Source organism: Pararge aegeria, chromosome 23, assembly GCF_905163445.1.
Source record: "Pararge aegeria chromosome 23, ilParAegt1.1, whole genome shotgun sequence".
NCBI lineage: Eukaryota > Metazoa > Arthropoda > Insecta > Lepidoptera > Nymphalidae > Pararge > Pararge aegeria.
The window spans coordinates 5,966,071-5,978,900 of NC_053202.1; the positions used below are offsets into that span (position 1 = coordinate 5,966,071).

Sequence of the window (12,830 nt, forward strand, 5' to 3'; positions counted from 1 at the left end):
ATCGATAATAATAAGTTTTATTCAGATTATAAAACTAAAACAAATATAATATAAAAAACGGACTATATCGACCGATGGTTACACTAAAAAAGAAAATATTTATAGCAAATCAATTATCATGCTTAAATCTATACTGTGGTGTAAAGGTAATGCAATAATATGAAAAGTCTGTTTTTCAGAGGTATACAACTCTAAAATGAAATAAAACACGTAGAACAATGGTAATGGCTATGCTATTGGGTTCATCTAAAAAATCTTGCCATTTGATTAAGTTTCTGAGTAGCCTGCCATCACTCCACATATCCCCAAAAAATGGCAACAAATCACACAATCGACGAGGGCTGAATTAGACTTGCAGACTGCTCTTAATTCGATTAACAATAAGCGAAACACAAATGGCTTAAATAAACAAAAAAAATATTTATTATTATTTTGATATCTTGGATTTTACAAGAAATTTTACAAAAACTATCATGGAAAATTTGATTTAATTTGCATCGATTCAAATTATCTTTTAAATACACCCAAAAATTTTGGTTATTTTTCATTCCAAAGTTGTAAATCTCTAAAATGACACTATATCATTTAGAATTATTCACTTTGTTTTACAACATTCGGGACTTATTTTCTAAGAACAATGATGTATTTATTATGTCAATACATCGATTTGACAAAAATAACCAAATATAATATTTTATAAACTGAAACTGCTGGAAGCATAGTAAAGGAAAAAAAACAATACAATTTTATAGATTACCAATACTTTAGAACGTTTCACCGATTGCTTCTTTTTCGATATATGTGAATCGATGTTAATACATATTTCTCTATCGATACTTTTTAGCACTCCCTGTATCTCTACGATAAATACGACGCTTCTTTGAAATTAAACATAAGCTAACGCAGACAGGAAGTGGTGAAGGCCATACCCACCAACCCGCAGTCTTGAAAATAGAACTTTTATGACTCATCTATCTGTAGATAAAGAAGGCGAGGCCTTGATTCAGTTTCGTGTCAAGATTATAGTAGTGTCTGAATAAATCAGACAATCCCCTTTCCGAACTCTGTATAGGAAACAGATAACTTTCTCGGAATTTTATCACCAGCATTGCTGTTGCTTTTCAATTCAAATGCATTTTTAAATTCGAATTTTCAAAAATAGAATACCGTTACTTCTAATACTACTAGTTACTTCTAATCTTAGAATAACAGAACTCTCTATTCTAAGCCCCTAAAGCAACAGTGTTGAAACTACTAGACTCAAGATAAATTACTATACTGGTAACACTTACACGTGACCTAAGGCCAAGACCGCTTTAGCAACCTTTTGTTACGGTTACATCTAGTGTTTGTATCCTCATTGGTTACTTCGAAAACGGTTGTATTCTGGTCTTTACAAATTGCAAAATTAATCAATACTTATGGTAATACAATTATTGTCTATTGTTACTAGCCGAGCCCATAGTGCGATCACTATGGCCTAAAAAAGCACCTATGTTTCCTTAACCACACCTTATAAAACCAATAAGCAAAACCTATCCACACAGATTAAAATAATTTATAATTTATGTATTTATACTTGAATAACAAACCAAGCGGCAAAAAACAGCTTACAGGCAGTCGCAAGTGAGTACTATGACTTAATATATGAATAAATATCGGGTCCTTACGCAAAAACGCATAAACTAATTATTTAATAAGCATAAAATATTGCAAATGTTATTCATGTGGACCTGTGGGCTAACTACCATTGATTTAAGTAATATTATTGTAACATTGTTGACGCTCTTGTTTTCGAATTACAATCCTTATCTCTTAGAGATGTTAAGGACAAGGGATGTCACATTAAAATGTAATTTTAAAATAACACTGCTTTGAGCGATGGTAATAAGCCCCAAGAGGTACGGGGCCAGGCTCTGTAACAATTCACACAAAGCGATTTATCTAATCTAAGTTTTATATACATATCACTTACCCAAGCAGAATATATTGCATAATATTGTCGACTTAAAGTCAAGTCAATTTGGCAGATATATAAAGATAAATTTGCATCCTGTAAAGGGTGGATAACGGAAAAGAACTCGGGGTAACTTCCAGAGGCATAACTAAAATCTTTTTGAAAGGTTTGCATGTTGGATAAATAGGATAAACTGAGCACGGGGACATATGCATCCAGAGGTATTTAAAAAAAAACGATTAAATGAAAACGTTTGAAAAACTTTTAAGGTATGGCAATACAGAAAAGTGTTGCCTGCGCCAAAACTTTTCTCCTAAACTCATAGATCAAAACGAGTTTTAAGAATCTATTACCTACAATGGAACTTATCCTACACACGATGCAAACCAGTGATAGTATCATAATATGTAATACACATAGTTCGCTTTGGTGAAAAGGGAAACATCGTTTTACATCTTGGTTTTATTCTATCACAGCAAACATTCTTTATGGGAAAGCTTTCCATCTAACGAGGCCCGCGAAAATAACCGTAACTAAAAGCTACCGTGTTCTATATTGCTGCTAATTCAGTTGTATAGAAGGCTTAAATTAAAATTAACTGACAGGTCTTAAATTTAAACTATTACTTTTCTAGAGATCTCCTGTAATAAGGAAGGTACTTTTGTTTAATCGAAAATATAAATACTTAACAAAGGCCACAGAAAATAGAGAATTAATGTAAATAAAGCGTGTTAATACACTTGTGCTTTGTCAAATTTAGGATGATCATTTTGGCAGCATTCGCCAATGAAGTTTCGATTTTTTTTGCGGTTAAAATGTATAGATATACTTCATTGACGGATACCGCCCACTCAGTAAAGTGCTACGCATATTAAACAACAACAGGCTATCCAATCAGTTGTGAAATAAAATAAATCGAACATACCATACCCGAACATAGAAAAACGCACCAGCGAAAAGTTTCCTTAGGCTTTTTGTCATATTAATAAATAACTAATTTAATAGGAAAAAACTTCGGTTCGTTTATCGATAATTAATTATGCTCATTGACGGTTATACTTACTGTCCTATTACGTTAAAACCATCGTTCCATTACTTTTAGTGTAAAAAATAATAAAAACACACTTACATAAAGAACATCTCTTTTTTAGTTTGGTAATATATTTTTATTCATTTTATCGTACACTTTAAAACTTACTTTACACTGGAAAATAGTGAAAAGATGGTTTACATGATAAGATAAGTAACGAAAAAATAGTTAACACACGTGTGTCTAAATTACAGACAAAGGGTAGTTTTAATAAAAGAGTTCAATGATACAACCGAATTAGCAGTGAATTGTCTATGGTCCGCTTAAGGCGCGGGCATACACTTTAGGCGTTCAAAGGCAGCCTTCTCGAGGGTTTCGCGGTGGTCGGGATGCGAGATCTTGATCAACTCGTAGGCGCGTTGCCGCAATGTCTTGCCGAACAAATTGGCGATGCCTTGCTCGGTGACTACGTAGTTGACGTGTGCGCGTGTTGTAACCACGCCAGCACCTGAGGAGTGGGTTCACAAGGTCACGTAAGAAAAGTGTATATAGTCGTTAAATTGTTTTAAATTTTCTAATTTTCTTCTAAATTTTTTTTACAGACTTAAAAAACTAAGAAAATTGATTAGGTCATTATGGATATGCATGATGACTTCTTTTGTTAAGCTGCACTATGCTGTTCGGAAGTATGTACTGTTTCAAAAATATATCTTATTTTAGCATAAAAGGTTTTGTTGGTATAAATTGCAGATTATATTTTTAAAAAAATGTTTCCCACGAAAACTCTAGCCGGTTGTCGTGGCCGCAGTCGTGATGTCATAGGCAAATGCGAGCTATATACCTTAGTAAGTCTTTGTCATAGCCAAATATAACACAAAACTTAGCAATTTATAGTTTGATATCAAAAAATTTTAGCGATTCTTTGTTATCGTTTACCTAATTTAGTAGGTAAAGTCATTCTTATGTTATAGCGTGACCAAGGAATATAGAAATTCATTTCATATGTACAATATATATACTAGCGGACCCCGACGCCATCTGTCGGGCTGATTTGTGAATCTAAACCATCCAGGGTGCCACCCAAACGCATACCAAAGAATTCATTCAAATCGGTCCAGCGGTCCAGTTCAGAGACATACACACGCACACAAGAAATATTTATATAAGATATGGATTACTAACCAACTTTAAGTGTAGGTACGATTTTCGACTCGTTCCGTTTGGTGGTGGACACCAGGGCTATTATGGGTTTGCCGCGACCGTCAACTGCCTCGGCTGCGCCTCGAATGAAGTCAACTTGACCACCGAAGCCGGAGAACATTCGAGTACCTGGCGGACAATATATCGATAAGGTTTCTGAGCATTGCAGTATATAGCTATCAACATATTTTAGAAATTAGTCTATGCTAATGTGTCATGTAATGCGGAGGGAAGAAAATTATGTTACGACAAGAATGTTTTTTTTTATTCCACAAGTTAGCCATTGGTTACGGTGCATGAACACACCATTGGCCATTAATATCAACTTCAATGCAGGAGCTGACGACAGACAAGATCAACGATGCACTGAAGTACTACCACGTGCGTGTTTTTTACGTTATCTGTTTCCGTTATATAACTTATCTATGGTGTCAGCACACACTTTGCCAGTAATATCAACTTCAATGTAGGATTTGATAGACTTCATGCTCGACAGAAGTGATACCAGGCTTTCAACGCGTGGGAGCATATTTGGACCATTCATCGAGTGCATACCTACATTTTTCATCTGTGGTCTGGAACATAAATATCGATGTGTTCTGTGGTCCGGTGGATCTGTGGTCGTCAAACTAATGTGTTTAATGATTATGATAATGATTCATTATATTTCTTTTTTAACTTTTTTTTTAGACACTAAATGTCATGGAATACAGACAACTATTATAATACAAGTATCAAGTGAATTTTATTTAAATAAGTCCCACACTGAAAGTCACTGGCGTCAGCGCGTTAAGAGGAAAAATCTACACACATTGTTTACGTTATGTGCATCTCCATTATGTTACTCACCTATAGAGTCAGCGCACACTTGGCCAGTAATGTCAACTTCAATGCAGGAGTTGATGGCGGTCATGTCAGGGAGAAGTGATACGACGTGCGTGTTGTTTACGTAGTCTATCTCCAACATTTCTGGAATGAGATATAATAAATACATTGAATTAAGTTTATCTAATATATTAAATACCTTAGCAATAAATAAATTTCCGCGTTTTTTATGGTTTTTAGTAAAATCCTCCAATATAGTTAGTTTACCGGAGCTAAAAAAATATCACCAGGATGCAAAGTGTCTGTATGCAAGCCGTTTATTATAAGAGTATAACAAATGTTATATACGGGATAACAAATTAGCGTCTCCTGAACGCGAACTATTTTTGTTTTAATTTTCATCAAGATTAGTGAATGGTTGAACCGATCATCAAACAACAAATAGGTAACAAACAAAAAAACAAACAGACGCACTTTCGCATTTTTCATATTAGTATGGAATAATGGATAGGTAACATAAAAACAAATTTATTTACACAATACATAAATAAAAACTCTCAATACATTTTAATAAAGAGTAAAGTATTATCTGATACTACAAAGACCGTTTTACATTAATTAAGCGGGAAACCGACGAAAATAAAAGCCATAAAATGTAGGTAATGATGTCTCATTAAACTAAATGATAATATGAATAATAAAATAAATGGGAGCAATTAAAAAATTAACCTCAATGTAGTTGGATTCGTATTAGGATCATTTCCTTGCATCTAGAAAAAAATAAGTTTATTTTGTATGATTTTGTATTATATGGCCATTGCTCTAGGAAACGGAAATATAAAATAACCAATGTTAAGGTAATTTATTTTTATTTTTATACTGAGTACAAATAAATAATAAATAACTCACCAATGAATGGATTGTTGTCAACGAAGTCATACAATTCCTTGTTTCCGACCAAAAAGCTGCCGACAATCCGCCCTTTGTGAAACTTCTTTCTGTAACAAAAGTCATCATCATCATCCTACCTGGCGCAGCGGTGAGCACTGCGGTTTTAAGTTGGAAGTCCCGGGTTCGATTCAAAAACGAAAATTTTCTCTGGTATGCTCTGGTGGGCGGCTTCGGTTGTGGCTAGTTACCACCCGTTCCGGTATGATTTCGCGTAGAAACCTATCAGGTTCTCTCGCTTGGCCCGCTACCATCTTAGACTGCATCATCACTTACCACCAGGTGAGATTGCAGTCTAGGGCTAACTTGAAGTACAAAAAAAACTACTCTCTTATAAAAGGTAGGGTTTTAGAGCATAGACTAACTACGCTTCTTCAATGCTGGCTCGTGGGCTATTAAAAATATGATTAAAAGAAATTGAAAACCGGAACTGACAGCTTAACATGCTCTCCGAAGCACCGAAGTTGCCGTCGCCAATTTACTCCCTTCAGATTAATACCGAGAATTCTTTACTAGAAAAGACGAATACATAACAATTTTTTGCCCCGACGAACATACCCAGTACCTGGTTGAATATGATAGCCACTAGTAAACTTTAAAAACCACAGCTGACCTGTTGTTGATGACAACTTTTGAGAATCAGAGCATACCAGTTGTTTCGGACTTCTTTTGAGAATCAGAGCATACCTATTGTTGGTGACAACTTTTGAGAATCAGAGTATACTTGTTGTTGGTGACTACTTTTGAGAATCAGAGCATACCTGGGCCCCAAGTCTGCTATTTTACAAGATTTGTCATTATGACACCATTCCATTGCAATCCAATTATCATTGTGCCCAAAGTCGCTAGTCTACTAAATTCACAATGGTCTTACAATTGGATTGTAATTGGATGATAATTGCATTGTGGTAGAAAGAGAATCAGTGTTGCCATTTGGTCAAACTGTGTTTGAGAAGTAAAATTAAAAAAACTACCATTAATTAATAATGTCCAATTAAGCGAATTTTTGATTAGAAATATTTTTAAATGTTATTGATTTGTGTTCTAAAGACGAACTTTGTATCACATTTGGTAAAACAATCGAAGGAACCCAAAAAACAAATATTTCGTGTGCCAAATTTTGTCAAAAATAATTATTTTTAATCTGTAACTGTCGAATTGACATTAAATTTCATTGACGTTATTTTGTGCTAGTGAAAATATATTAATTATAATCAAAACAAACAAAATGCTCCTCATCGAGCAAACTTCGTCGCTGCTTTTGGAGAGCTAGACAGATCAGCCTGGACACTGCAGCTGTACCAATAACGGACGTTGCCAGGCGAAGCGACATTGGGTTGCGTACCTACGCTCAAATTTTATAAATAAATTCCCACTGAAGAGCGAAAGTAAGTAATGCAATCTTGTACTGTTTAAGCATGATATGAAGTCTAAGTAGGTATCAAATTGGTGTGTTTCCAACAGTATCTCTGGTAATTTAATTAAAAAAAACACAAATATGGGGAGTAATCAAAAATTTAATAAAATTCTTAAATTCTTTATTCATGTACGCTTATCACAGGTGCTAATGAACTTGTACTTATCATGGTGGTGCTAACTACATTTTTTAACTTAAAACTAAAGCTAGGAGGTTTTCATTCCATTCTATTTTCTTTTAAAATTTTTATCTTTTATTAACTTGTGGACCCACTTAAGGTATTGCACAAATTGTGACCAGCATCCCTGTAACAGAGTAAAAAATTGTTGTAGAATAATTAAAAACAATAGATTAATAGGACAAAACACTATGTTTAACCCTTGGAACACATATACTCATAATATATGCCTTTGTCCACAGTCTTTTGACAAGAGCCTGCTGCAGTGCCCAACCTTCAAGCAGACCCTGGTTTACTCGTTGAAGTCTCTGTGAACCAAGTCCTTATGTGATAGAGCTTTCCAACTCGGCTCTAATCGTGAACAAAGTGATTTGCTGTTATCAGTTGAAGAATTCTGTCCTCTATCTATAAGGAACTTCATCAGATAAAATAAATAATTCTTGGAATGAATATAAAAAGGGTAACAATAAAGGTTTGGATTTCAAAATTAAATTATATCCTCCTGCTTTTATTGGAAGCCAGCTGAAGAGTCTTCATTTTTTACATGTATTCATTTGTAAACTAAATTACTGTAAATAAAAATCATTGTTCAGTGTCTTATCTTTATTAACTTGTATTATTTGTCTCATCATAGATTTATAAAAATAATTTTAATAACACACAAAAGTTAAATGCCTCTTGCAGAAGAATTGCTTTAATTGTGTTGTGGCTTTTATATTGTGCCAAACACAACATGCATTTGCAATCTTGCCAGCAGTGCAATTGTTTAGAGCAAGTATGCATTATAATGCATACTTGCTCTAAACAATTACCAGAAAAAGATATTTGGAAATAAAACACTTGACCATCAAACTATGTACATGATTTACTACAGTTTTCAATCTAGGAGACCCTAACATGCTATCTAAAGCATTTTATTTACTTTACCTGAAACATTCTTCCAATATACTTTTACAGCGCTCTACTGTATTGCATACAGTCACAAGTTTCATGCATAGAGTAGTGTGGTATATCTCCCCTCTATAGTATTTAAGTTGTGGTCATCATAGTTTTCCACAGAGGAAAAACTCACCTGAAAATCCAACCAACATTAACCTTGACGATTAAAAATCTATATTGGAATGAATTAAAAAAACCTAAAATAAGTAATACCTAAAAAAAACCTCATGCCCCATTATCATTTAATGGAGTTAAGTGTTGGCTGAGTGGGTGACTCTGCCACACATTGGAGTTAAGAGCAGAGCCTGGGTTGCAGGCACAATATATTTAAATCTGCGTCACAGATTGTTAAATAAATTGAAGATTATTGGCTAGATATATCACATAATATTAAAATATGAGTTCAATATTAAAGTTACTATTATAACAGTTAGGGAATGGAATACCTTAGTGTTATAATATTGCCTTTCATGAACATTTGGCCTTATTATTGCCACATGTGTCCCATCTATGATATCTGAAGTAATTTTTTTCATAGAAGCTGAAAAAGCATTCTTCTTGGTAAAGTACTCAGCATATAACTGGTAAAATATAATTTCTTCCTTCATCCATCACTCCACTTCAGCATCCTTATCACTCTGGACATTTAACACTTTTTATTAAATTTGGTGTTAAGCACCTCCGTTATTTGTCCCACAGCTCTTGAGGCAGTGATCTGAGAAACATTGTGGGGGGCTCTCTGCCCAATCGTTAATCGTTTTTTAGAGCCAGATGCATAAAATGCTAGTGCTACCAGTAACTGCAACAGAAATACCAGCATTACAGCCATGCCATCATAACTTATTCTGAGATATAGGTACTATACTTAATTAAAAAGCAACGAAAATTAAAGTTGTTTTCTTACCGTGGTTTGGGAATGCCTAAGTGGAGCGAGCGCCCACACTTGACTCATTACAGTCTGCTTCCCAAGCAACTTCTTTTTTTATAAATTCCGCATCGGGAATATCCTAAAGTAGTCTACATTGTTTCTTAGCAAGCTGCGGGCTCGACGGCGCCTGCTACGCTTAATCAAATGGTATTGAAGAACATCAATAGTCTTAGCCAACTTAAAAATATTCCACCTTAATCTGAATATTATGATCTCACACTTCACAATTTAATTGTAATCAACAATAATATTGCTAAAAGGCAATGACTGCAGAATTGCGTCTCAATGGTCTCACAATGATCAATAGAACTGTCAAAATATTAGCAGACTACCAATTCGTGCGATCATTGAATTGTCATTGTGCAGCAGACTAGCAAATGTTCATTGAAGTGTCAGTGGTTTTCCATCGGAAAATCATAATGACACCATAATGACACCATTGTGTTAGCAGACTACCAAATATGCCAAAATTGACAATTATGAAGTCACTGATCGATCACTGACACACAATTGTAATAGCAGACTTGGGGCCCTGTTGTTTCGGACTTCTTTTGAGAATCAGAGCATACCTGTTGTTGGTGACAACTTTTGAGAATCAGAGCATACCTGTTGTTTCGGACTACTTTTGAGAATCAGAGCATACCTGTTGTTGGTGACTTTTGAAAATCAGAGCATACCTTTTGTTGGTGACTACTTTATAGAATCAGAGCATACCAGTTGTTGGTGACTTTTGAAAATCAGAGCATACCTTTTGTTGGTGACTACTTTATAGAATCAGAGCATACCAGTTGTTTCGGACTTCTTTTGAGAATCAGAGCATACCTATTGTTGGTGACAACTTTTTAGAATCAGAGTATACTTGTTGTTGGTGACTACTTTTGAGAATCAGAGCATACTTTTTGTTGGTGACTACTTTATTGAATCAGAGCATACCTGTTGTTTCGGACTTCTTTTGAGAATCAGAGCATACCTATTGTTGGTGACTTTTGAGAATCAGAGCACACCTTTTGTTGGTGACTACTTTATAGAATCAGAGCATACCTGTTGTTTCGGACTACTTTTGAGAATCAGAGCATTCCTGTTGTTGGTGACTACTTTTGAGAATCAGAGCATACCTGTTGTTTCGGACTTCTTTTGAGAATCAGAGCATACCTGTTGTTGGTGACTTTTGAAAATCAGAGCATACCTTTTGTTGGTGACTACTTTATAGAATCAGAGCATACCAGTTGTTTCGGACTACTTTTGAGAATCAGAGCATTCCTGTTGTTTCGGACTTATTTTGAGAATCAGAGCATACCTGTTGTTGGTGACTTTTGAAAATCAGAGCATACCTTTTGTTGGTGACTACTTTATAGAATCAGAGCATACCAGTTGTTTCGGACTTCTTTTGAGAATCAGAGCATACCTATTGTTGGTGACAACTTTTGAGAATCAGAGTATACTTTTTGTTGGTGACTACTTTATTGAATCAGAGCATACCTGTTGTTTCGGACTTCTTTTGAGAATCAGAGCATACCTATTGTTGGTGACAACTTTTGAGAATCAGAGCATACTTGTTGTTGGTGACTTTTGAGAATCAGAGCACACCTTTTGTTGGTGACTACTTTATAGAATCAGAGCATACCTGTTGTTTCGGACTACTTTTGAGAATCAGAGCATTCCTGTTGTTGGTGACTACTTTTGAGAATCAGAGCATACCTGTTGTTTTAGACTTCTTTTGAGAATCAGAGCATACCTGTTGTTGGTGACTTTTGAGAATCAGAGCACACCTTTTGTTGGTGACTACTTTATAGAATCAGAGCATACCTGTTGTTTCGGACTACTTTTGAGAATCAGAGCATTCCTGTTGTTGGTGACTACTTTTGAGAATCAGAGCATACCTGTTGTTTCGGACTTCTTTTGAGAATCAGAGCATACCTGTTGTTGGTGACTACTTTTGTGAATCAGAGCATACCTGTTGTTGGTGACTACTTTATAGAATCAGAGCATACCTGTTGTTTCGGACTACTTTTGAGAATCAGAGCATACCTGTTGTTGGTGACTACTTTATAGAATCAGAGCATACCTGTTGTTTCGGACTTCTTTTGAGAATCAGATCATAACTGTTGTTGGTGACTTTTGAAAATCAGAGCATACCTTTTGTTGGTGACTACTTTATAGAATCAGAGCATACCTGTTGTTTCGGACTACTTTTGAGAATCAGAGCATACCTGTTGTTGGTGACTACTTTTGTGAATCAGAGCATACCTGTTGTTGGTGACTACTTTATAGAATCAGAGCATACCTGTTGTTTCGGACTACTTTTGAGAATCAGAGCATACCTGTTGTTGGTGACTACTTTATAGAATCAGAGCATACCTGTTGTTTCGGACTTCTTTTGAGAATCAGATCATACCTGATGTTGGTGACTTTTGAAAATCAGAGCATACCTTTTGTTGGTGACTACTTTATAGAATCAGAGCATACCTGTTGTTTCGGACTACTTTTGAGAATCAGAGCATACCTGTTGTTGGTGACTACTTTTGTGAATCAGAGCATACCTGTTGTTGGTGACTACTTTATAGAATCAGAGCATACCTGTTGTTTCGGACTACTTTTGAGAATCAGAGCATACCTGTTGTTGGTGACTACTTTATAGAATCAGAGCATACCTGTTGTTTCGGACTACTTTTGTGAATCAGAGCATACCTGTTGTTGGTGACTACTTTATAGAATCAGAGCATACCTGTTGTTTCGGACTACTTTTGAGAATCAGAGCATACCTGTTGTTTCGGACTTCTTTTGAGAATCAGAGCATACCTGTTGTTGGTGACTTTTGAAAATCAGAGCATACCTTTTGTTGGTGACTACTTTATAGAATCAGAGCATACCTGTTGTTTCGGACTTCTTTTGAGAATCAGATCATACCTGTTGTTGGTGACTACTTAATAGAATCAGAGCATACCTGTTGTTTCGGACTACTTTTGAGAATCAGAGCATACCTGTTGTTGGTGACTACTTTATAGAATCAGAGCATACCTGTTGTTTCGGACTACTTTTGTGAATCAGAGCATACCTGTTGTTGGTGACTTTTGAAAATCAGAGCATACCTTTTGTTGGTGACTACTTTATAGAATCAGAGCATACCTGTTGTTTCGGACTACTTTTGAGAATCAGAGCATACCTGTTGTTGGTGACTACTTTTGTGAATCAGAGCATACCTGTTGTTGGTGACTACTTTATAGAATCAGAGCATACCTGTTGTTTCGGACTACTTTTGAGAATCAGAGCATACCTGTTGTTGGTGACTACTTTATAGAATCAGAGCAAACCTGTTGTTTCGGACTTCTTTTGAGAATCAGATCATACCTGTTGTTGGTGACTTTTGAAAATCAGAGCATACCTTTTGTTGGTGACTACTTTATAGAA

The 12,830-nt window shown here is 35.3% G+C and overlaps 1 protein-coding gene across 1 annotated transcript in view; it reads right to left on the reverse strand.

Moving 5' to 3' along the window:
* Positions 1–12,830, reverse strand: part of LOC120634335 (4-hydroxybutyrate coenzyme A transferase) — a 34,511-nt gene continuing 21,681 nt past the window's right edge. Inside the window, exons 7-10 of the mRNA XM_039904844.1 lie at positions 5,922–6,010; positions 5,037–5,156; positions 4,170–4,316; positions 1–3,495 (exon numbers count right to left, since the gene is read on the reverse strand). Coding sequence (XP_039760778.1) covers positions 3,311–3,495; positions 4,170–4,316; positions 5,037–5,156; positions 5,922–6,010 — 541 coding nt within the window. The 3' untranslated portion in view covers positions 1–3,310. The remainder of the gene's footprint in view (positions 3,496–4,169; positions 4,317–5,036; positions 5,157–5,921; positions 6,011–12,830) is intronic.